Source organism: Pristis pectinata, chromosome 8 (assembly GCF_009764475.1).
Source record: "Pristis pectinata isolate sPriPec2 chromosome 8, sPriPec2.1.pri, whole genome shotgun sequence".
Taxonomy (NCBI): Eukaryota; Metazoa; Chordata; class Chondrichthyes; order Rhinopristiformes; family Pristidae; genus Pristis; species Pristis pectinata.
The window spans coordinates 4,204,762-4,231,445 of record NC_067412.1 but is presented as its reverse complement, the minus strand read 5'-3'; the positions used below and the strand labels follow the sequence as shown (position 1 = coordinate 4,231,445).

At 40.5% G+C, this 26,684-nt stretch overlaps 1 protein-coding gene across 2 annotated transcripts; it reads right to left on the bottom strand.

Annotated features, from left to right (window-relative positions):
* Window positions 1–951: 951 nt before the first annotated feature.
* On the bottom strand, window positions 952–26,660 carry pms2 (PMS1 homolog 2, mismatch repair system component). 2 transcript variants are annotated; one of them, XM_052021132.1, is made up of 15 exons: window positions 26,534–26,660; window positions 22,564–22,703; window positions 21,606–21,692; window positions 19,431–19,533; window positions 17,382–17,565; window positions 16,247–16,414; window positions 13,524–13,621; window positions 11,680–11,779; window positions 10,197–10,281; window positions 9,792–9,944; window positions 7,287–8,175; window positions 5,609–5,776; window positions 3,996–4,096; window positions 3,585–3,754; window positions 952–1,938 (listed from the first exon to the last, which is right to left on the bottom strand). In XM_052021132.1, the coding sequence occupies exons 1-15, from the start codon at window positions 26,542–26,544 to the stop codon at window positions 1,795–1,797; spliced, it is 2,601 nt and encodes an 866-aa protein (XP_051877092.1). In that variant the 5' UTR covers window positions 26,545–26,660; the 3' UTR covers window positions 952–1,794. The 2 variants fall into 2 exon arrangements, with proteins under 2 accessions (XP_051877092.1, XP_051877095.1); XM_052021135.1 differs by lacking the exon at window positions 3,585–3,754 and having other exon boundaries at window positions 1,005–1,938; window positions 26,534–26,654.
* Window positions 26,661–26,684: the final 24 nt, after the last annotated feature.

The window sequence follows — 26,684 nt, the reverse complement described above, 5'->3', positions numbered from 1 at the left end:
AGAAGCTTGTAAGATCATGAGAGGCATAGATAAAAGTAACCAGCTGGTATCTTTTTCCCAGGGTCAAAATGTCTAATACCAGAGGGGCATGCATTTAAGGTGAAGGAGGTAAGTTCAAAGGAGATGTGTGGGGCAGGGAGTGATGGTGCCCAGAATGCACTGCCAGGGGCGGTAGTGGAGGCAAATACAGTAGAGGTGTTTTACAGGCTCTCAGACAGACACATGAATTTACAAAGAATGGAGGAATGCAGACCTTGTGTAGGCAGAAGGGATTAATTTAGTTAGGCGTTTAATTACTAGTTTAATTAGTTTGGCACAACATCATGGACCAAAGGGCCTTTTCTTGTGCTGTACTGTTCTATGTTCTAAAATAGTATATTTTTAATTACTTGGAGATTAATCTAAGGTTTGGTTTAGCAAGTGGTTATAAAAATTGTAATTGTGGCTATTTTATTAATTAAATGATCCACTCCTATTTTGAACTGGTTTAGTTGCCTTTGGAATTTCCCTTCCTAAATTGCACTCCATATTTTTTCTTCTGGGTGATCAGATGGTTGGCGACTCTGAGAGCCAATGGGGTTATTGTGCACAAGAGTTACTCCACAGAATAGAAGAGGCACAATAGGATCAGCTTGCCCTTTCTATATGCCCCTAGTATGCTGCAACAATGTACAACTACAAGTGATTATCTCTTCAATATTAAGGAAATAATGTTTGATGATATGATGGAACAAACCAATTAAGCCATTCAGATAGTCTGATTCTAGTATGTTGAGAAACTGTCTTAGTGATTAGTTCAGAGATAGGAAAGCATTGAATTTTAGCATTTGATCTTGTTCCAGCTGTAGTTTTGAGGAATCAAATAATTTAGGACTTCATTACATGCCATTGGCAAACTCCCAGCCAAGAGTTCCTCAGGTTACTTGTTTTGTAAACAGAGGTACAAAGGATGAAAAAAGTTAAAATTTTAATAGAAATGAAATAAATCATTGGCATTTTCACAACTAAAATACTGCTTAAAATTTCATTTCTTATACACCATTCCAAAGAGGGTAGTTTACTACTGTACAATCTAATTGCACTTGATGATATAACTTTGAAAATAATATGTTCTGGTACCCCACTTAACGCTATCCTGCAGGGTTGTCGATCATTATACCGGTCTTGGTCCTCCTGTCTGCACATTACAGAAGACAGCCGCTCAGGCTGCGAGCTGCTGTGCGAGGAAGCTGGCGCAGACCCCCACCCTCACTACTACTGTGCCAGGAACCCGGTGTCAAACCCTGTCCTCTACTAGCACTCCCCCAGCAATGAATCCCCTCGTGGCTCAGTGTGAGGAGGCTGCCTGTGAGGGTTGGTGTTGGCTGGGCGAGGTTGAGTGGTGCAGCCACCTGGTGCTGAAAGGTGGGGCTTACTTGGCACAGGTGCTGCCAGTCCCACTATACCCATACTGACCATGCTGGCCAGAATGCAGCTCTGAGCGCCACCTCTCAGTGCCGAGCGGCTGTACTGCCAAATTGCCCAATGACAGACCTTACAGGCAGCCTCCAAACACTGAGCTACAGGCAATTCAATGCTAGATTCCAGATTCCCAGCAGAGCAGCAAGCAACAGCAGGGAGGGCAGGTTCCTAGCACAGCAGCACTGTCAGTAATACCTCTCTCCACATACTGACACCCAGTTTTGTGCTGGTTCTATTAGCACTCTCCTTACTGGAAACGCATCCTGAGCGCTAAACACCAGTGTAGTTATTCTATGATTAACTGTTTAATATACATGGTCCAAACACAGCCACTCATTCCACAGATATCATGTCCAAGTTGACTAGATGTCTCATGGTTGGGCGTCCATGTGGGCAGTTCCAGGGATGTTCTATCTCACCCATGTGGGTAACCAACTTCTTCATCTCACTGTTAGTAAGTGCAGTCCCAATCATCACCTGTTGATAAAGAGTTACATAATATAAATACATTGGTGCCACCTTTGGGTTCAAGATTTTGCCTTGGCATTTTCCTGTCTTCTATGAGGAACCAATGAGCAGTCGGAGGCTTTGCAGTTTAGGTTCATTAACCACACCGTGCTGGGACCTTTTGTTTCTGATAAACATCAGCAGCTTGAATGTGAATGCAGGAGTTATGATTAGTAAGTTTGCGGATGACAGAAAGTTGGTGGTGCTGTGGGACAGCGAGGAAGGTTGTCTATAGCTACAGCAGGATATAGATCAAATGGAAAGTTGGGCAGAGCAGTGGTAGATGGAATTTAATCCTGACCAGTGCTCAGTGATTGATTTTTTTTAAAGTAAAATAAGGGTAGGACATGGTAAGTCGTAGGGAAGTTGGTAAATCATAGGGAGCATCCTAAGGAATGATGATGAACCTTGTGGTTCAAGTCCATAGTTCCTTGAAAGTGGCCATGTGGGTAAATAGGGTGGTGAAGAAGGCTTGTGGCATGCTTGTCTTTATAGGTGGGAGCACAGAATATAAAAGTGGGGACATTATGTTGCAACATTACAAAACACTAATTACACTGCACTTTTTGCGCAGCCCTGGTCTCCGCACTTTTGGAAGGATGTGGTTGTGCTGGAGAGAGTGCAGAGGAGATTCACCAGAATGTTGCCTGGATTGGAGGACTTTAATCTGGGGAAAGATTGGATAGGCTGGGATAGTTTTCCCTGAAGCAAAGGAGGTTGAGCAATGACCTGCTAGAGGCATATAAAGTTATAGTAGGCATAGATGGGGTACATAGAATCTTTTTCTCATAGTAGGGATATCAAAAACAAAGGGACATAGGTTTAAAGTGAGAGAAGAGAGTTTTAAAGGGGATCTAGGGGAGTTTTTGTTTTACAGAGAGTGCTTGATATCTGGAACACTCTGCCAGAGAAAATGGTGGAGTCAGATACAATCACTACTTTTAAGAGACATTTAGACAGCACTTAAATAGGCAAGGCATAGAAGGATACAGATGTAGTGTGGGCAAATTGAATTAGCGTTGACGGGCACGAAGATCAGCATGAACGTGGTGGGCCAAAGGGTTTGTGTCTGTGCTGCCAATCTGACACACATACATTTCAGCAAGAACATAGGCACAAGAGACTGCAAGAATCCGAAGCAGAAGCCAGCTTGATTTCTCCACTCCCAATTCATCGGACATCTATGCACCAAGCCATTGGAAGAGATAGAGGCACATTTGGTGAAAAGCACAAGCAAGTCATGGGTAGGGGAAAGCAAATCTCTGCAATCGCAGTTTTTATGGCCTTTCGTATCCAGTGAATTTCTGGATATTGGAAGAAAACCTAATGGTATCTACAGCTCTTTTATATGATTCTGAACTTCAGCCAAAACATAATATCCTTTATAGTGGTGTGAAATCTGCCATTATGCTACAGATACTCCACAATGCATCATTATATTGTCAGATGAGCTTGCTTTGGGATCAGCAAATAAATTTCTGTGAAAGTGATCGCATGACTCTGCAGGTTTGATGTCACTAGTGACATCAAACGTGTTGTTAAACAAGGGTACAAATATAATCCAATGCATTAGAGGCATTGTATTTATTAGTGGAAACACTTTGAGGAGCACTTACTGATTTCCTACAGGCTCTGGAAGCAAACATTTGCCTGACTCTGGATGGCCGACACATCACCCCGGGGCTGTCACTCAGCATGAAAATCAGCTCCTCGATATCTTGTACGCCAAATGTCCAGTTCTTGCTCGTTGGCAAGGAAACCAGTTTCACTCTCTCTGTAGGAGGTGCTGTGCAGAAAACCGCCAAAGACAAAAAAATAAACCCTATCTGTGAGCAGGTGTTGCAATGAAACAGGCCACCCACATCGCAAATGGCTGGGGTTCAAAGAATCAGATGTTTCCCAAATAACCCATAACAAATCAGCAGTTTACCAGCTTTTGCAAAAATACAGACATCTAACAAATCTAAACAAAAGACTGTTGAATAAAACCTCTACCCTGTGTTTTAAGTGCAAAGGATCAAACCAACCTTGCTCGTTTATGATAAATTCGAACCCATTCTTTCTAAAGATGTCCATGTTTTCCATCAGTATAGTTTCACTCACTGCTGTTAAATGAAGATTTTGAGGTCTGAAATTATAGAGTGGAAACAGAAAAAAATTTTATTAATAGAAAATTGTTATGGCGCAGGAGGAGCCCATTCGGCCCATCGAGTCTATCCTAGCTCCTAGAAGGACAATTCAATCAGACACAATTCCTCTGCTCTTCCCTGTAGCCAGCAATTATTCTTCCTCAAGTGCCTATTATTTTTATGCACTGGTTAATCTTGTTTCCACCACCCTCAAAGGTGGCTAGTTCCTGTTCAAGACTACTCTCTGCATAGTTTTTTTTTACTTATATTCCTCCTGCCCCTTCAAGCCTATCATTTTGAATCAGTGTTCCCTTGTCCTTGAATCATCCACAATAGGAACAGCTTCCCTCTATTTACCATGATGAAAGCAGTCACAAACTTGTACACCTCAATCAAATCTCCTCTCGACCATCTTTGCACCAAGGAGAACAAACCTAGTTACCCCATTTCCTATGTTACCCAGCCTAATATTGGTGGAACTAGACTATACTTTCTACCAGGCTAATACACAGAGGAGCCAGCTTACCCTAGCTACTTAGCCCAATAAATGACATACCTGGACGACCTCATCTGTCAGCCCAAAATGAGAAGCAAAACCATCTCTCCCATTTGCCAGCCCAATATGTGGAGTGAGCAGACTGTCCAAACTGCTCTTGGAAAAAAAGCACAAAATCACTTCTAACTTCTGTTCAATTTTTTAAGAATTCAACTGCAAAGAGTCAATAGTGATTTGTGAATTCCGTAAGGGTGCATCATGACTGTTTGGGTGACAGAAATGCACCCTTAGGGAATTCACAAATCACTACCAAAGTTTTTGAAAAACGGAATAAAAATTTGCTCTTATTGAATTTAAGGAAGTAAAAAAGTAACTAACTAAAGACAAAATGCAAAAGAAACAACAAATTTTGTCAATTTTTGTCAAGGGTTTGTATCATGGCAAATTGCAATCTGGATGGTTTTCTAGGAATGCAATCCTTCTGTACTTGGGGGGGGGGGGGGGGGTATACTGTATTTACAGACTGTCTGTGGATGATTCAAGGACCAGGGAACACCAATTTAAAATGGTAGGCAGAAGTAAAATAAAAATAATGGCAATTCATCCAAAAGAACCCAATTAAATGCTTCTGTCCTCAATTCTCTTCTAAGCAGAACAGAGGTCAGAGTAATTGGACTACATAAACTTAACGAGTGAAAACTCTTGCGTCTAATATTCTATTTCTCAAGATGGGAGATGCATCTTAATAAAACATCAGGTCTCTCATTATCAATTTGTCAAAGGCTATGAACACAGGAAATGGAGACCAGTTCTTGCCTTTGCTCCACCATTCAATTAGGTCATGGCTGATCTGCGTCTTAAGTCCCTCACTCACTTTTGGTCCAACGTTAATAATGACCTCAATATTGAAATTTCATATCATCCACTGCCCAAGGGCAGAGAATTCCAAAATATCTACCATTTACTGGAAGGCTTTTTTACAGGAAGTAAAACTTACAAGAAAGAAAAGCCTTACGCTATCAGTTTTTGACCTTGAAGAACGGTGTGTTGTTGCAGCATTTCAAAGTTGTACTTCTCATCAGTGGCATGCTGGTCGACAATGAACAGGTCCGATTCAAGCTTGGTGATAATAAATCCTAGGTTAAACTGGCCAAGAACCTCCATGGTTGCAAACTTGTCTTTGCTGCAGGCAAGAAAAGACAGACCACTGAATATACTGCAGCTGCAAATTACTGCAGAAAATTAACACTCCAATATTCCACTCACTAAATAGAATGTTACGGTACATGATGTAATATATTATATGTTTTATCTTATACCTATGACAACACAAGAACTCATTTGGCCCATTAGGACCATGCCAACTCCCAGTAGGCAGCAAACGATGGTACGAGCAATTACTGTATCCAATCATGAAACTTATTTTTCCTCCAATCAATAAAGGATCATACTTTTATTGCTTCCTTGTTTTGAAGAGCTATATTATGGCCAGATTAGATCAGTTACCACTCTGATCTAGATTAACACTCCAGTGGTGTTTCATGCACGGTGCCAAAATTAGATGAGATGTTAAACTGAGATTATATCTCCCTGTCCATATGAATTATAAAAATAATGGGGAAATTTAAAAGTAATATCATAGTGCGTACACCATCACAAAATGTTGCTCTTCTTTGATATATGTACCATGGCCTTATTAGGTTGAAATGTTAAGTATACTGAAAACTGGAATTGATACATTCACTGTACCTGCCTGTACAATGAACACATGCAACAAACGTTCAGCCAGAGCAATTATGGAAGGAACAATTAGCGTCTTTGAAAGATGCTGGTAAATGTTGGCCTCTAGGGATCAGTACAAACTGAGATAATCACTGGTTGTTGTGATGCTGGGCTGGAGTTGGTGGTAAATGTATTGTTTGTTGTTCTAGTCAGTTAAAGTTGAAGAATAGAACTGGATAACTGGGGCTTTGCTGGATTAGATTGAAAGATCAAGGAATATTCAGTTGAACTTGAGCCCAGGAGAGTTTATGTGACGTTACATGTGGTTTGCAGAAAGAAGCAAGCTTGGTGGCCTTTGCTCATTCTAATGCTTTATTAGCAAAGCCATTTTTTTTTAAAAAGTTTTTTTCTGATGAAATTACAGTTAATAACTTTCAACAGCTGGTGAAAACTTTGAATTTGCTGCTAGATTTACTCCCAATTCTTCAAATGTAATCAATACGAGATGACTTGTAAATGAACAGTTTATCTTTGACAAGTCCAATGGAATCAATCTTAGTTATAATTTATACAGCATAGACTGTGTATAGTCTTTCCAGTCAGATAATCAAGTGCCATGGGTGATTTATAAAGATAAAATAAGATATCTTTATTAGTCACATGTACATCGAAACACACAGTGAAATGAATCTTTTGAGTAGTGTTCTGGGGGCAGCCCACAAGTGTCGTCATGCTTCCGGCGCCAACACAGCAAGCCCACAACTTCCTAACCTGTACATCTTTGGAATGTGGGAGGAAACCGGAGCACCCGAAGGAAACCCACGCAGACACGGGGAGAACGTACAAACTCCTTACAGACAGCGGCTGGAATTGAACCCGGGTTGCTGGCACTGTAAAACGTTACGCTAACCGCTACACTACCGTGTAGACCTCTTCAGATTTATTCATGCAAACGCTGATGATATCATTACCTGATCTCTTTTCGGAGTTCCTCTTCTGCTGCTTGATTGTCTCCGGGGTTAATCCGAGCTCGAAATCGCCTACATCTCTGTGCCTCTTCCTGTTGTGCTTGCTGCATATTAATCACTTTCAGCCTTTCAGCAAGGCGGCTCATGGAAAAAGGGAGCTTCACAATCTTTTTATTCATTTCAACCGGTCTATCGACCTCCAATTTCTGGGAAGGTCCGAGACCCAAAGACAAGTCAACATCCAAACACAAACCCTCAACCTTAGCACGTTTTGCACTCTGGATGGCGTTATCATACGAGTGAGAACCCATCAATGGTCGGCCACCATTTCCTGTTGAATTAGCTTTCCCTGTGGACACAGCAATGCTAGGAATCAAGACGTCACAGATAGTTGCTTCAGTTTTCAGTTCTTCATCCCCTCTCCGAGCTTCTGGAAAATTCTGCAGTGCAATGGGTGAGCTCGCTGCACTGTCAGAGGCGTCACTAGATTTGGCTGAATTGTTGACCTCCGGTGTGTTACTGCCAATCGACAAGTGCATGGTGCTGCCTTTTCCAGAATCTGTGTCACTTTCAGAGCTTTTGCAGTCTTTCACCAATTGGTCGAGATTTCTGGATGGAATCTCGTCATGGGAGCCAGTCCTACAATTGGACTGAGGGCTGCTCCATTTAGAATTGGTCAAAAACGAATGTAGTTTCCTTTGCACTGGCAAATCCCGCTTTTCGCTGTAGTTGGATCTACAGAACGAGGACTGATGCAGGGAGAACGCCTCACGTAATCTGGCAATGCTTATATTCTTCTCTTTCTCTGAATGCACAGGAGCAGATTCACACTCATTTGGAACAGAAGACTCCAGACTGACTGTCTGGGGAACTTTCTCAGAGTTGCCTAAAACTGAAAACAAAAGCAGAAAATAAGCTATCTAAAATACAAATGAAACTTGGCATTGGTTTATTATTGTCACTTGTACCGAGGTACAGTGAAAAACTTGTCTTGCAAACCGATTGTACAGGTCAATTCACTGCACAGTGCAGTTACATTGAGTTAGTACAGAGTGCATTGAGGTAGTACAGGTAAAAACAATAACAGTACAGAGTAAAGTGTCACAGCTACAGAGAACGTGCAGTACAATAAGATGCAAGGTCACAACAAGGTAGATCGTGAGGTCATAGTCATAGACTTTTTTTCCTCCAAGTGTGTAGAATGGCATAACTAACTCCATGGTCAATCTCTAACACATTAAAAATAAATGAAGCCAATTTTCTTTATAGTTGATGGGGCATACTGGCGGGGTTGTATTTATTGCACATCCCCACTTACCCTGAAGTTCGATATTACTTCAGATTGAGTGGCAAGTTCCCTTCCCGAGGAAGGATGAAAGTAAATCAGGTCTCTTTCTAGGCATCTATTTATTTTTATAATTTGCATTCTGCCAGCTTTGCACGATCATTTTTTTCTGGTTCCAAGTCAAATTACCGGATTTGCTGAAATCTATTTAAACCTGTGGCATCTGAGATGCAAACCCAGTGCCAAAACTACAGTGCTTCATGCCAAAGAAGTACGATTAAGATTTTTGGTGACTGGTGGACTAAAGATGATACAAGCGTGAAGCTGGAGGGTTCTAGTAAAGGAAGGCCTACAAATTTCAATTTAAAAGTGAATGTTTTCTTCTCAATCTTGAAGTAAAATGCTATTTATAATAGCATTTGTGAATAGTTGTCACAACTACACTTGTACATGCGAAACACAGAATCATTACAGCATAGAAAGAGGCCATTTGTTCCACATAGTCCATGCCAGCTCTCTGTACAGCAATATATTTAGTCTCACTCTGTATAGCCTGTAAATTATTTCCCCTCATACCCATCCCTTTTGGAAGTGCTGATCGAGATGTACAAGAATTGTGTGCTGGAAATAGCCTCCCCTCCATTGACTGTCGACGCTTCTCGCTGCCTCGGGAAAGCAGCCAACATAATCAAAGACCCCAACCACCCCAGTCATTCTATCTTCTTCCTCCCTCCTGTTGGGCAGAAAATAAAAAAGCTCGAGAACACATAGCATCAGGCTCAAGGACAGCTTCTATCCTGTTGTTATCAGACTCTTGAATGGATCTCTTGTATGCTAAAGATGAACTATTTGATCTCTCAATCTACCTCATCATGGCCTTTGCATTTTCCTTGTCTACCTGCACTACATTTTCTCTGTAACTGTAACACTGTATTCTGCATTCTGTTTTGTTTTCCTTTTGTGTACCTCAATGTACATATGTATGGAATGATCTGTCTGGATGGCACACTAACAAAGCTTTTCACTGTATCTTGGTACATGTCACAACAATGAACCAATTACCAATAAAAGCAATCAATACCTCAGTGCTCTTCACAACTGTAATCTACTCTCAAATATTACAGCAGTAATTTTACTTGCTTATTCCATCTTTAGTCTTCAAAGTAGCAACTAGAAAACAATTTTGACTACTCAACATCAAACATAGTCGTTATAGTTTTTACCTGTCATCTGATGAAACTTCTGATTAACATTGAGCTTGTTGGCATCAGAATCGTACATCTGGATAAGCGATGTTTTCAGAATTGCAAGGAGGAGCTTTTCTTCCTGAAGAAGAATTTGTCTTTTGTCTGGTGTGACATTGACATCAACACACGCTAGAAATAACAAAACAGACCTCAATTAATCTAGTCATCTTCAGCGTAGTTATTAATGCTGGAGGATCCATAATTCTCTAGTTGATTGAATCATTAGAACAGAAACCCAGTAGTACTATCAATCCACAGGTTATTTGTTCCTCCCAATTTAAAAGAAAAATTTGGAAAATCAGTTCAGATATCTTTCATCCAAAATTCTCAATAAGCATGATTTGCAAAAAAACCTGAAATATGCATTTAATTATCACTTACCAGAATCAACACAGACATTCAGGGCAACAAAGGGATACTGATGCCTGTTGTACATGTGATATACTTCATTTATAAGCTTTGAAATCTAAAAGTAAAAATAATTCTGTAAATTTTCAAGGGAACACAATGATACATTCTCATTTTATGTATCAGTTAAACAATTTGTTATTCTCACCTTGGGGGAGAATAAAGGCTAAGCAAACTCAGCAACGCACATAGGAGCTGGAGAAACTCAGCAGGTCATGCAGTAGATGTTTCCCTCCATAGATGCTGCCTGACCCGCTGAGTTCCTCATGCTTCTTTGTACGTTGCTCCAGATTGCCAGCATCTGCAGTCTCGTGTCTCTACGAAGCAAACTCAGAGTCAGTTTCCATTTGTGAGCAAGAAGATGAGACATCGTATATGCTATGTATAGTCACCAAGAAATCAACTATGAGTTCAGAAAAAGTCTTTATTCAGAAGAGTAGTGAAAATGCGCAACTTACTGCCACGGGAAGTGGCTGAGGCACATAGTTTGGATTAAGTTGAAGGGAAGCTGGAAAAACATACGAGGTAGAAGGAATTAAAGGGTTACAGGTTATGGAGAATGAGGAGGAAGGTCAGGTGAAGACTCAAGTGATGAAAACAATCACGTTTCCTTCCAACCAAGGAGGTCATTGGGTCCATTTAAGACTATGTTGGCTCTCTGAACAATCCCATCAATCTCCTTCCTCCACTTATTTCCCTCGTGCCAATTCTCTCACATGCTCATTAACTGCTCCCAGATTCTCCCATCACCCACCTACATTAGAGATAATTTGGAATAGCCAATTAACTTTTAGGGATGCGGAAGGAAACCTGAGAGCCCACAGGAAATCCATATTGTCACAAAGAGAACGTGCAAACTCCACGTAGTGCCAGAGGTCAGGATTGAGCCCAGGTCACTAGAGCTATGAAGCAGCAGTTCTACTTGTTCCACTGTGTCACCCAATAAATGCCAGCATGGACTGACTGGGTCACCTGTCCCAATCTCTGCTAGGAATTTGGTGTAATTCCACATAATACTTCTTCTATCTTCCTAATGTATTCATAATTTCACCCTTTTACAATTCCTTAAAATTCATAACAGTCCCCCGCCGAGGTCTAATAGCCTAAGAGAAACATACTATTGGTAATGGGCTAACTCAACTTCGTGTTATCCCACTTTACTTCCTGGGAGGAAGTTCATCAATGGCACAACCAGATCAGAACGTGACAGCAAGGAACTCTGGTACAGATAGATCAGGTACAGGTCACTGGAATCGTGGATACAAATTATAATCAAGGAGTGGGTGCATCTATCAACAATATTATTGTTTATGGTGGCTGTTATTCAAAACCCTAAATTGTACAGGACCAATAGGAGGATTCAAGTCGACTGCAGCCATTGTGACGGCTTGCATGCAGACAGAACTGTTGGTCACTTCAATTTAACAATTCATAATTCACTATTACTGCTGTTTACCTTTAATGGATCACATGGTCGCTGATTGATGAAGAAAAACTGTCGGTCAGTTGAACTCCTACCAACTCCATGATCACTACGAGACACAAAACCTGTGATCCTTCAGTGTATCACAGGGAAGAAAGTTACTGTTATAGCACATAAATATTATTAACTGTGTAGCTTTGTTGACATTATTTAAGCAGCAATATACCTGTAGTGCAAAAGTTCAGAGAAGGCTCAATAAGTTACATGAGGAAAGATTGAATAGGTTGGGGAGACAAAAGACTGTAGATGCTGGAATCACTCCCTCTCCTCTTTATACCAGCTATCTCCCCACTCCACTCTTAGTCCTGATGCAGCATTTCAACCTGAAACGTCAACAATTCCCTTACCATCCCCCACAGATGCTGCTCAACCTGCTGAGTTCCTCCAACAGGCTGTTTTTGTTGAACAGGTCAGGCCAGTTCTGTAGTAGGTCATTCATCTGCAATGTTGGCTCAGATTTTCTATCTCCATTAGCGTGACCTGTCGCCTGACATTCCTTACGGCTTGGCATTCTGCAGCTTTTACACTCCTTGATTTTGTCATCTCTGACTGCCCTCACTAACCTAGCAACCAGACTACTTCAACAATTTATCCCCATGGCAATCCTCACTCTATTAGCGATAATCCCTTTTTCCTATTCATCAATTTTCCCATCCATCCCAGTTTCAAGCTGCAGAGAAGCTAAACTTGTTTTCTCCCTTTCCCAGTTTTGAGTTAAGGTCTTTAACCCTAAATGTTAACTGTTTCTCCTTCCATAGATATTACTTGACCTGCTGACCATTTCCAGTTCTGCTCTTTATCTCAATCCCTCTCCTCCCCTAATAGGATGGGAGCCTTGGGCCAGTTTAAAATGGGACACCTACCTGGGCTCTTCCCAGACCACCTGACCTAACAACTCTTTGGACAACTTCACTGAGCTGTAGAAAAATCTTAACTGTTGGTAGAAGGAAAGGAGAAGGTGAGATAAAGCAAGGAGGGGGGAGGCTTCTGTGGAGCATTTACAATGGCCTGAATCAGATGGGTTCAGTGGGCTGATTCTGTGCTTCTAATTGCCTGCATTAACCTCTTCCCCGCACACAAAACTTTGCTTCCCCTTCAAGCATACTCAATTATAAATACGATTCCATTTTCATAGGCACGATAAGTAGAGGTGAAAGTAAGCCAGTACAGTGTACGAGTAAGAAAGTAGCTGAAGCTATGTTAGTGTTACAAATGTACCCATAAGAAATTTAAGTTTCTTTCACCCCTGCAACAAGACATTCAGGATATCACGAAAAACTTAATTGGTCTCTCGTTAATTAAGGCCACGGTTTTAAAATTCTCACTCATTTCAAATCCCTCCATGGCCTCTCCCCTTCCTAGTCCTAATATCTTCTGGCACTAAAATTTCCATCCTGACTACCCAAAATAAATTCTGGCTGTTGATCATTCCCAAATTTATTGCATTTCCACTGCAGCTATACTTTCAGCTGCCAAGGCTAGCATATCTTTAATTGCCTCCTTAAACCTCCCTGACTCTCTGCCTCTGTCCTCCTCCTTCAGGGCACTTCTTAAAACCTGCCATTGTCACCAAGTCGTATGTCTATTTCCTTAAGTGATTCCATCAAATGTTGATTTCTAATGCTCTAGTGCAGTGCCCTGAGAGGTTTTACAAAGTTATGTAAATGCATGCAATGGACTGAATGGCCTCTGTCTACATCATAATGAAAACATGAATGAATCGTAACTTCTATTTTACAACTGTTCAATTTCTGCCCATTACTTTTAAAAAAAAGTTAATATCAGAATATTATTCATCAGAATTGTTTGTTACTTACGTGTAGAGTTTTTCAGGAATATCAACAGGATTAATTCCATAATCTTCACAAATAGCTTCACTAGGACTTAGTTGAACAAAAGGGACAAGGCTCTGTAACTGGAAATTTAAAAAAAGTAATACTACACACAAATTATGGAACGAAACCATTGTGTCTAAGCCAATTTCTTGAAAAATCTATCACCTTGCCTTTTCCCATAATCTTGCATATTTTCTCCTTTCAATTACTTATCCAATTCCCTTTTCATTCCTGCATCTGTTTCCAGGCAATGTCTTTGATATCACAACAACCTGGTGCTCCCTTTCTCCCTCTACCAGTTATACTTCATTTCCTGGAATGTTCTCAGTGGGTAAAAGTAGTGTCCATGGATCTTTCAGTGTCCATCAAGCAAGCGTAAGTGTCATATCCTGGGCCAGCCAAGAGCATTCACTTAGAACTGAATTGGGAGTTTGCCCCAGTTCATGAGATCAAGTCCTTATGCAAGATTCCTAAGGTGCAAAGTATAAATTAATGCTACCTGACAAACAATTTGTATACAGTATATTTGAGGGTATGAAAACTTTTGATATTCAATGAAAGTTTGCGCAGCTCATACTTCCCATTTTAAACACTGTGTTAGAATCCAGAACCAATATGGTCCTTCTACAGCGCTCTGCAACACTATTTCTTAAATCATTAGTGCAATGGCACAAAATATATATGAAAGAGCAATTCCTGCCAGCCCTAACCCATTGGAAACCCTCCCTTAAAGTATCAGTTATCACTTTATTTTTGACTTTGTGCAATTTGGCAAGTGTTAAATAGCTAACACAGCTGCAAACAAGGATTGTGTATTTGTGAGCTCTACCCTTGATATTTTATGGCACAGGCAAAATATGCAAGTAATACTAATTTAGTACCAAACTCAGTGCAGTGCCTTTCATTAATTACTCTGATTCAGGGAACTAGGGAGGTTTCTTTGCTGCTACAGTTGTTACAGTATAATAGCAAGTGATCCACGCAACATCTACATCATTTCATTGGATGGTATTGAATAAACGGACTTCAGAATCTTTACATGGACAATGGAGCTTTCATGTTCAAAGAGACAAGATTCCATTGATAGGAGTCCTAATTGAACCAGTAACATAACAGAAGGGTAAGTCAAGGCAGATTCCATTCTTGCCAGATGTCTTTATACCACCAGGCTCAAGGACAGCTTCTATCCTGCTGTTATAAGACTCTTGAATGGACCTCTTATACAATAAAGATGAACTCTTGATCTCTCGATCTATCTTGTCATGATCCTTGCACTTTATTTGTCTACCTGCACTGCACTTTCTCTGTAACACCATACTCTGCATTCTGTTTTTCCCTTTTTGTACTACCTTGATGTTCTTATGTATGGAAGGATCTATCTGGATGGCATGCAAACTAAAGCTTTTCACTGTGTCTCATTTCGTGACAATAATAAACCAATTACCAATCATAGGTTGACATTTGGTGAAGGCCCAGGACATTCCTCCTTCCCAAATTCTTATACACAATCCCTTGGATATGTTTGGGATTTTCTACAGTTGCTCATTCATTGACCTGCCTTACACAAAAAAATCCTACCAACCGGACCTTTAAATTATTTTGAATTGAAAGAATACGTCTCTGTTTGAAGTTAATGGTGAGCAGCTGTTCTCAAAATTACCTCTCTACTCTTCCCTAGACTTACTTGGTAATAACAGAACAGACAATCTCAGTCAGTAACATTGTACAAACTGATTTACTAAAGATGCCAACAACTTGTCGTGCTCTTCAACGAGAGCTAAAAGGGACCAACTGAGTGGGGCAACTGGGAGAGGATGAACACAGCTGAAAGAGTGTCTAACTCCATGTGCAATTTTCTTAAATGTTTGATAAGTATGATAACTTAGCTGTATTAGGACAACTTGGTTCCAGGGATGAAGCATTTCAGCTACAAGATTAAAATGAAAAAGTTGAGACTGATCATGACTGGTTTAGCTGGGGTAATAGAGAGAAGCTGGGGTAATAGAGAGAAGCTGCTCTCATAAGTAGATCATTCAAGGACCAAGGAACAGAGATTTAATGTAATGGACTAAAAATACTGGAAGAATGAGAGGAAATTCTTTTTCTTACACAACTGGTGATCTCGAATAAACAGCCTGCAAGGGTGGTGTAAACAGAATCTATTAAGACTTTCAAAAAATAAATTAGATAGGCACAAGGAAAACTAATTTGTAGGGCTATGTGGAAGAGTGGAGTAATGGGATTGATTGGATTGTCCAACAAAGAGCCTGCACAAACTCAATGGCATCCTTCTGTGTTAGGATGGAATCATAAATTCATTACATTACTCACTAAATTGTTAATATCTTCTTAACAGAATCCAATTGCATTCTAATGATAATCAATTAGGGTCATTTAGGAGACTCTTAGATAGGCACATGGATGAAAGAAAAATAGACGGTTATGGGAGGTGAAGTAGAGAGGGGGATAGGTTGAATGTGGATAAGGTTTATATAGGTCGCCACAACATCATGGGCCGAAGGACCTGTACTGTGTTGTACTGTTCCATTTCTATGAAATTAGCTAGAAGTAATACTCCAAATCCTGCTCACGGAGGAGGCACTATCATAATCACTTGGCACAGCAGTTAAGTGCACTGACAAGATGTGATTGTAAATGCAGTTAGAGGACTTCTGTCCCAAAATGATACATAATAAATATTTCACCTGCTTTGATCCAAATACAGCACTTATATTCTCCTTTAATGTGGAGCATCCACTGGTGCAAATAACAGGGTTTTTCTTTCCTTGTCCAATCTGATTTGTGCAAGTGATCCGTATGCCTGTGGAAATGATGCAATAGGCCTGCAGTACCTGCACCATTTTACTGTACTCCTGTTTTAAGTAAAAAAAAAGGTTTAAAAGTTTAGGATTATTAATGTTGCGGTTTGAACAACTTCTTTACAATATAATGAATATTTTGCAATCAGAATTGTTGGATAACAAAATGCCAGAATCTAAACTAAGAAGATGCATTTACGGAGTTATAAAATGGAAGAATGAGCAGGAAGGTTATTCTGATACAGTTTTATAAAATATGGTCATGAGGGTCATTTGAAAACATAAAGAGCAGTATCTATCTGAGGGCAGGCATGGTAGTGTAGCGTTTAGTGCAACGCTATCACAGCGCCAGCGACCCGGGCTCAATTCCGGCCGCTGTCTGTAAGGAGTTTGTACGTTCTCCGTGTCTGCATTGGTTTCCTCTGGGTGCTCTGGTTTCCTCCCACATTCCAAAGATATACGGGTTAGGAAGTTGTGGGCATGCTATGTTGGCGCCGGAAGCGTGGCAACACCTGTGGACTCCCCCAGCACATTCTACGCAAAAGATGCATTTCACTGTGTATTTCGATGTACATGTGACTAATAAAGATATCTTATCTTATCCAATAGGCTGTACAATGCTCGTTTCTATCATGTACATTCTAAACAAAACTGCAAGTGTTTGAAATGAAAATTTAAAAAAAAGTTGCAGGGAGGTGGTCAACAGATCTCTCAAAATTTGAGAAAGATGGGATTTTCTTAAGAGTTCACGGCAATTTTCTCATTCCCAGACATAATTTCCAGGAGTTAAGGTTTTTATTCTAGTCTACAAATTCCAGCTATGTTACCAGACATGAGGGTGAGTCACAGAGAAATCCACTTGTTAGGCCACCTCACCATCCCAACTGAAACGAAGTGTTTTTTGGAGACTGGTACCCATATTACACCCAGTGAGGGGTTGAATGATTTAAACTTGAAAATGTTTCATGTTGACTATTTATATTGGTTTACTTGAAAAACTTTAAAATAACACATAACCTACCTTCTTAATATTTCGCAGAAACTCTTTGTGCCTGACTGGAAGTGTATTAAACAACTGCTGAACATTAACTGTTGTCCCCTGCTGTCGAGGATACGGTATCTTTTGGCTGATGTGCCCATTATTGTCAAATTGCAGGCGGGTTCCAACTTTGGCAGTCTTGTGGCAAGTCACGACTGAAAGGTTGCTGGCAAGAGCAACAGGACAATGATAAGTGATCCACAGCACAGTCTGATCTCTTCCCTTGAGGTAAAATATTAGCTAAAACAGTGAAATGAAATATTTAATTATCAGCTTCAGCACTCTCTAGACTGGACAACTCTCCTAGTTTTCTTGCAGGTCTCCAGTACTCGAAGAATGCCCATTCTTCTTGCTAACCACATACCCTTTCACCGATATACACACGTCTCGTCTCTTAATGTATTCAACTCAAAAACCTTGTCTTCATTCATAAATCCCTCCCTATATCTGCAATCCTTCACTTTATATTCCCTTCCAGACACTGCATGTCTATGATCCTAGCCTTTAGTATTACAGGCAGAGCTCTAGCCATTTTGGACCCTCCCTTGGAACTCCATACAGGGCAGGCACAGTAATAGAGTTCTGCCTCACAGCTCCAGCAACCCAGGTCCAATCCTGACCAACAGTACTATTTGTGTGGAGCTGAAACATTCTCCCTGTGACTGGGTTTCTTCCGGTTTTCTCACACATCCCAAAGAGTTGCAAGTTGATAAGTTAATTTGCCATTGTAAATTGCAGTTTACGTGTAGGCAAGTGGTAGAATCTGGGCAAAGTTGATGGGAATAAGGGGAGAATAAAGTGAGAATAATGAAGGATTAGTGTAAATGAGTGCTTCCTGGTCAGCGCAAATGGTGGGCCAAAGGGCCACTAAGATTACAGCAGGATATACATCAGATGGAAAGTTGGTTAGAGTGTTAGCAAATGGAATTTAATCCCAATAAGTGCAAGGTGATGCATTTTGGCAAGTCAAATAGGGGGAGAATATATCCAGTAAATGGTACAACACTAAGGAATATTGATGAACAGAGGGATCTTGGGGTTCAAATCCATAGTTCCAGCAAAGTGGCAAAACAGCTAGATAGGGAGGTGAAGGTGGCATATGACTTGCCTTTAATAGGTCGGGGCATTGAATATAAAAGTTGGGATCTTGTATTGCAACTTTACAAAACATTGGTTGGACCACACTTAAGAGTATTGTGCACAGGGGATTCACCAAGATATTGCCTGGATTGGAGGTTGTCTAGTTACGAGGAGAAATTATGGGGAGAGAGACTGGACTTGTTTTCCCTGGAGCAAAAAAGGCTGAGGAGTGACCTGATAGAGGTATATAAAATTATAAGAGGCATAAAGGTAGGTATCATAATCTTTTCCCCATGGCAGGGATATCAAAAAGGTACCAGGAACTGAGGGGTAAGTTTTTTCACAGAGGGTTGCTGATAACTGGAATGCACAATCACTATATTTGAGAGGCATTTAGACAGGTACTTGAATAGGCAAGGAAACAGACCTAATGCAGGCAAATGGTATTAACAAAAATGGCAAAAAAATCAGCATGAATGTGGTGGGCCAAAGCGCCTATTTTTTGTGCGATACGACTATGACAATTCATAATAAATTGCTTGTACAAGCCTTATGTCCCGTCTGTTTTGGCAATTATCTCCCTTCCTTTATTTTGGAAGAGTCTTGGTACAGATCTCAAGCATTAAGAAATCAATACAATATCTACTGCAATATTCACATCATGTGAGTAAGAACGCCCTTACCATCCACTCCTCCTAATCGTTTGGGTTCTGGAAGCAGATTAATATTTAGGGAACGGTTCTAATGACTATCAGCTGGTATAAATGTATAGCTGTGGAACCAATGTTCATGTCAATGACTGCAAGTAGGTTAATCAGCCTATAAATCTTTCCACTGCTTCACACTATTCTCCAAGGAAAGTCTGTGTGGATACAGAAAATAATAATGTCGACTCCAGAATCTTCATACAGTGCAACATAACTGAAGATTTTGAAAGTTATATCACTGTACCTCAGGGCACACAAGGAGCTCAAAGCTTCACCTCTAAATCCAAATGTCTCCACATGTAAGAGGTCAGAGAAATCTTGTAGCTTGGATGTGTAATGCTTCAGTGCTTTAAAAATGAATAAATATATATTTGCAATGTATAAAAGTCTGGACTATGTATATTTGTCTCATAAATTTACCATGTTTACACTGTTTGAATTTCAATAACAAATTCTTAGTCACTATTAAAGTTAAAACCTTAGAAACATTATTCTATTGACTCTTAATTTGTATTTTAACACAAATTAACTCCAACTAAAATAGGGGATATTTGAGCCATCTTCTTTATTCAGGGTTAGTATAAAGTACTATCAAGGCTAAGTAAAGCACTTGGACCAAGAGTGAGGGTTGCCTACACACCTCCATACTAAATAAAAGGCCTAACAGAGCTTTTTAAATTTTCTCTTCCCTCATGGAATGCAAATAGAATTCTTAATGTCACATCTAGAGGAATGGAGTGCAAAGGGGTCGAAGTTTTTGACAGCTGTATAAAGCCGAAGCATTGTGAGCAGTTCTGGGCACTAGACCTTATAAAGGATATAATGGCCTTGGAGGAGATTTATTAGAATGATACCTGGACTCTGAAGGTTAAATTACGAAAAAAAAAGCTTACACAAATGAGGACTGGAGTTTACAAGGATAAAGGATGACTTGGTTTAAGATTTCAAAGTACTAAGAGGAGCTCGCAGGACAGTGAAGATGTTTTCTTTGAGCTAGGGGAGTCAGAATCTAAAACTTAAAGTCGAGCCTTTCAGAAGTAAAGCTAGGAAGCATTTTAACAAGCAAAGGGTGGTAGAAATTTGGAAAATGCTTGCACAAATGGCAACCGTGAAATTGTTAGTTAAATCTGAGACCAATAATATTTTTGGTTAACAAAAAATTATCAGGCAAAAGATGGAAATATGAAGTTAATTCACAAAAAAGCCATGATCTCACTGAATGGCAGAATAGGCTCAAGGTGTACCTATGGCCAAGATTAAATTGTTTTAATTAAATTGTTGTAATATCAGACCTGGGGCATTTATTTCCTGGGATTAGCTAGTACTGGATTCAAATTGCTCAAAACTCATCACTTTTGATAGGCCAGCTTCAAACCTAAATCAAACTATTTGCAAGATCAATACAGTATTACACAGTGTTCAACAATGTACATGAACACAAGGAGTAGTAAAATTGCATCATCCATATTTGTGATGTTTATATACCTGCAGAATCCCATCCTTATTTTCAAGATATCATCACAATTGAAAAGTTACCAATCTGCCTGTACATACATAAAAAAAATCTTGGGTGGGAGGTACCTTTGGAGAAGGATGAATTGACCCCTCTTTCCCATCTCCTCTATGTAAACTGAAATACACATCAGTGACTGCATGCAACATTACAGGCAATGTGCTATTTTACCTTAAAATATCATTAAAGTGGACTATAATAAAATACAAAATAGATACAACAATATCTCTACAGAGATCTCACCAAGTCTACGTTACATAGATTCATTGAATAGATTCCTGGGATGAGAGTTTGTCCTTTCAGGATAGAGTGAGCAGAATTTGCCAATGTTGTCTGGAGATAATGGACAAACTCTTCAAAAGGTTCTGAGGAGGACTGATGGGGTTAAAGCTGAGAGGCTGTGAGCCCTGGCTGGAGAGTCCACAACTACAGGGCACAGTCTCTGGGTAAGGGGACAGCCATTTCGGACTGAGATGATAAAATGCTTCATATGGGGAGGTGGACCTTTGGAATGCAGGCAAATGTGACTAGCTCGGATAGACATCTTGGTCAGCATGTCGAAGGGCCTGTTTCCATGCTGTATGACTGAAAAATTCAAGTCAAAATTCTACTGGAGGAATAGTTTAATCCTCATCTCCAATATAACAAGTAAATGAGTAAAAAGGAAATGACAACACTTGAAATGTACAATACTTTTGTTTTTCATCCCCTTACACAGAAATTGTCACTATTTTTAAAATCATTGTCATACTACAACATCATAGTTGGGCTCCAAATCTCATACTCCAAGGGAGTTCCTTCAACATATAGATTGGTTCAAGAAGGTGTTCAGCACCATCTTTATTAGGGAAGGGCAATAATGAGCTTGCTAGTGTTGCCCATCCCATGAAAGAAAGAAAAACCTACTTAGTCCTTCGAAGTTTTTCTCCTCCACTCCATCTCCATTATCCGATACTTCAATCAAATCTGCTCCGAATTCTTTCAATTTAATCTCTGAAAAATGTCCAGAGAAAGAGAGGAATAAATTTAACCTCAAATTGAATATTTCTTAGAAGTCATCTGCTCTGAATACAGTTAAACGTTTAACTGCAACATTAAAAAGAAATTCGGACATCTATTCATGTGTTTTCTGCTCAGAGTTGCACTGATGAACAGCTCCCTTTTAATAAAAAGCAAATACAGCACCATGTTTAAATCAGGTAACCTTTACACTGAGCAGTAGTACAAACCATTAATTCTTACTGCCAATACATAGTTGCCCTTTATGTTAGCATGCCAGTTATTTTAATAGAAATAGTTGTTTAGTGAGCAGTCTGAAGTCTGATAAAATGCAATTGGTGCTTATACTTATTTGTTGCGAATTCTCATCAGCTAATACTATTAGTGTCTGAAAAATTGGTAAACTGACAAAGGTATAGTTTTCAAGTCTCAGTCTAACTCTTTAAAATCAGTTATTATTGAGGATTTCAGGTTGGCACATCTAAAGATCTTGTTCATTTTAAGTACTTACATCTGCAACCAATGTTCACTTTAAGAACAAGATCATTGTTGCACTACTCAATTTCCCTCCTAAGTACTCACATCAGCATTCTTTTTGTAATGTGCCCTGAGGAATTTCAGTAAAGTTGTTAAGTAACTACAAACCATTGTTGGAGTTTGCTACCAGCCGTTAATAGCATACAACTAAAGTTTCAGAAGCCTGTATGAAATAAAAGAAAACACAGCAGCTTTCTTTATCACAAGATGATACAGGTGGAACCCAATTGGTCTATCATGACTGCACCAATTCTTTGAAAAAAAAAGTATATAAAAGTACACTGCTGAAAAATAATGTAGATTTAAATTAATCTTGGTTTGTCCTTACCAATGTTAGTAGCTCCAGCATCTATACTATTTTCCACCAGTTCTTTTACTGCAGTGCAGAGGTTTAGCACAACTTGGCCTGAACAAATCCGGTGCACTGACTTCCGGTCAATTGCCTTGATCTCTCTTGCAGACTCCAAGCTAAATCAACAGGAAACAAAGTACTATTGAAACAAACCCACAAAACACATAGAAAGTATTGACATCAGTCATGATGTAGTTAACAGGCACAAAAAGAAACTCAGGTACAACAATGCTAATCCAACAATTTAAATATTAAATAAATTACACTATCACAATTCATAAGCATGATGGATGAAAGGACTATAGTTTAAAAAAAGATTGAAAGGGTTTAAATATAAACAGACAATGGTGGAAACATTCAACAGGCCAGATAGCATCTGTGGAAGGGAAAACCGGAATGAATGTTTCAGGTTAATGACCTTTCATTAGAACTGGTGAGCAGATGGTACCTGACTACATGTGCAAGGTTCTTGTTTGATTAGCTTTGAAGAGAATTATGTATCAGGGCTCCGGTCAGGTTTACCAACAACAACCAATCAAATCCCAATCAGACTTTCTCCTGTAATCCAACCATCACCATCCAGAATCCCATTCCAGCCTGATCATGCAGCTTATAGCACGCATTCACTCAACCCAGTGTTGCTAGGCCTCCGCACGGCTCATGCTAACATGTAGTAGTGTATTTATATACACACTAATGCATTCATTCATACAGAGCCAGTGTGGCCCAATCTGACCTGTGCCTCGAGAGATTTTTTTCCAGAACCCAATCAAGTTCCATTGTGCTTGAACTATCTAACCTGGCTTTAAGCAACAGATACAAGAATTTTTTTAATGACACAATGCATGTCCCAAGCCCAAGAGCTTTAACAGTGTCATCAATGTTGTTATGTAGGTAACACCAGAAGTCAATATAAACAGCAGTGAGGTGAATGAGTAAAACTGATTTTAGTTGCATTGGCAAAGTATACATTAGCAACAACTCACATTTATAGTAGACATATTTAACAACAAGACACGCCAAGGTAGTTTTCAGACACTTTATCAGACAAAAGGTATATCTGAGCCAATGAGGGGGCTTTAACAGGAGGCCAGAAGACTAATCAAAGAGAAAAACTCTTAGGAGAAAGTGTCTGCAAGGTATTCAAGAATTTAAGATCGTAGGAATGAGAGCCAAGCATTGGCTTAAGTAAAATTAAGGGTACAAAAGAGGTTAGAACTGAAAGACTTCATGCTCATTTTGGAATGTCCCAAAATACTTTAAAACCAAGAAGAGCTTCATCACTGTTGTAACATCAGAAATGCAGAAGCCAGTTCGCACACTGCGGATCCCACAATGTGATAATGACAAAACAATTTTTTTCTCTAGTAATGTTCATTAGACAGGGCACTGGGGAGAAATTGCCTTTTCTTCTAAAAGATCTTGTGATAGAGTTCTGAAGATCTACCCAAGAGAGCTTCATTTAGTGCCTCATCTGTGTCTGCTGCAGCTGTTTAGAACCTTACTGAGACCATACCAATGGAGGGAGTTCAGTAAAGTTTCACCAGATTGATTCATGGGATGGCAGGACTGACGTATGAATTGGGTTAATTAGGCTTACATTTACTAGGAGTTTAGAAGATTGAGAAGAGATCTCATAGGAAAATGCAAAATTCTAAAGAACTAGACAGTTTAGATGCAGGAAGGATGCACCTGATGGCCAGGAAGTCCAGGACTGAGGTCACAGTCTAAGCATATGTAGTAAGTCATTTAAGACGGAGATGACGAGAAATTTTCTCTCCGAGAGAGTGGTGAACCTGTGGAATTTTCTACCACAAGAAGTTGAAACCAAATCATTAAACATATTCAAGGAGTTGGATGCCTTGGTTAGAGGGATCAAGGGATACGGGGAGAAAGCTGAAGCAGGGTACTGAATTTAGATGATCAACCACAATGGTATTGAGTGGCGGAGCAAACTTGAATAGCCTACCCACGCTCCTATTTTGTGTTTTCAATCTGACAGGCAGCTCCACTGACAGTGCAGCACTCCCTCAGTACCTTATATTCTATGCTCGTCTCCGAGACAGAAATAGAACCTTTGGTCACAGAGGCAGGACAGATGATTACTGAACCTCAGCTAATTCTCGAATTCCTGAATGCTGGCTTGTCAAATGGTTGCACGTCAGGACGACTTTGCAAATATGGAAAGGAACAGGAAAATGATGGGATTTGATGACCAATCAAAATTTTAATAATCAATGCACTGTTGAATGAGAAGGTCGTCAAGTCTCAGCAACATCCTTGTAAATTTTCTCTGCAGTCTCTCAAGCTTATTGACATCTTTCCTGTAGATAGGTGACCAACATCTTATACAACTTCAATAATAACATCCCAACTCCTGTACTCAATACCCTGATTTATGAAGGTCAAAGTGCCAAAAGTTCTCATTACAACCCTATCTACCTGTATCACCACTTTCAAGGAACTACGGAGGTAATACCAGGTCCCTTTGTTCTACCCCACACCTCAGAGCCCTACCATTCACTGTGCAAGTCTTACCCTGGTTTGTCATCCCAAAGTGTAACACCTCACGCTTGACTGCATTAAATTCCGTCTGCCATTTTTCATATTGCCCTCCGACAATAAAAGTTCACAGCAAAACTCTGGAAATATGGACTAATTCCCATATCTCAGAAGTCACCTCTGAATGAAGGCAGATATAGATGAACATCTTCAAGATACCAACACTTTGATCAACTGGACACCTCAGATCTGGCAGAAAACTCACGGTCTATCAGGTAGCAGAAATCCCTGCCCTCCTACATGGTTCTGAGTCTTGGACAGAAATCTAATTACATGCAGCAAACTACATTGGGCAGGCCAAGTCACTTGCATACCTGGCACAAGCCTCCCAAAAACATACACTATTATGAGTTCTGTCATGGGAACAGGCATACTGAGAAAGAGATTCAAGGATATGCTCAAAAGCTCCTTGAAGATTTGCAACATCCCCACCAAGTCCTGGGAAAATCTTTTGCCTGTGACTGTTTAGAGAAGGAGCATTTGGGATGGTATTGAGATGTTTGAGTCCTTGCATAGGGAACACACAGAAGCCTTGTGTAAGCAGCGGAAAGAGAACACCACTTCTCAAACTACCCGTGCACCTGTCCCAGCCCCATGGTGAAGCAGCCAGCATAATCAAAGACCTCACCCACCCGGGTCATTCTCTCTTCTCTCCTCTTCCATCAGGTAGAAGGTACAGGAGCCTGAGGGCACATACCACCAGACTTAAGGACAGCTTCTATCCCACTGTGATAAGAGTATTGAACGGGTCCCTTATACGATGAGATGGACTCTGACCTCAGGATCTACCTTGTTGTGACCTTGCACCTTATTGCACTGCACTTTCTCTGTAGCTGTGTCACTTTACTCTGTACTGTTATTGTTTTTACCTGTACTACATCAATGCACTCTGTACTAACTCAATTTAACTGCACTGTGTAATGAATTGACCTGTATGATCGGTTTGCAAGACAAGTTTTTCCACTGTACCTTGGTACAAGTGACAATAATAAACCAATACCAATAAAACTGGAGCGGAAACAGTCTTTCTCCATCCCAAGGGACTGCCTGAGATCTTGTCTGGAGTCAGAGGTGCAAGAGGCCGGTATTGGGCTAGAGTGATGGGGAGAGGCATAAAACATGGGGGATTTGAAAGATCTGAACATGAAGGCGTTAATGCACCAAGGTCAGTGCACCATTTAGCAGATGGCACCCGGGAGCAGAGTTTTGGAGAGAGGGAGGCCGGCCTGGGCTGCAGCCCACGACCCTTGTGGTGCCAACTTAGTCCAGGCTGGTACTTCCATTCCAACCTTCCGACACCATGACTCTGATCCCGGGCCGCCGATCCCTTCACCCGCGCTCGGTCGCCCGTTTCATTCATCCGCTCCCGCTCGCTGGAACTCACCAGGCTTCCATCGCCGCCGCGACCACAGCGAGCCCCGGACTCGCCCCCTAACGCCCCCCAGCCCAACGCCGCGCCGCCATCACAAGCGGCCCGACCGCCAACGGACGACCGCCCCGCTCGGCGGCCCAGCGCCGCGAACTGCCCTCTGGGA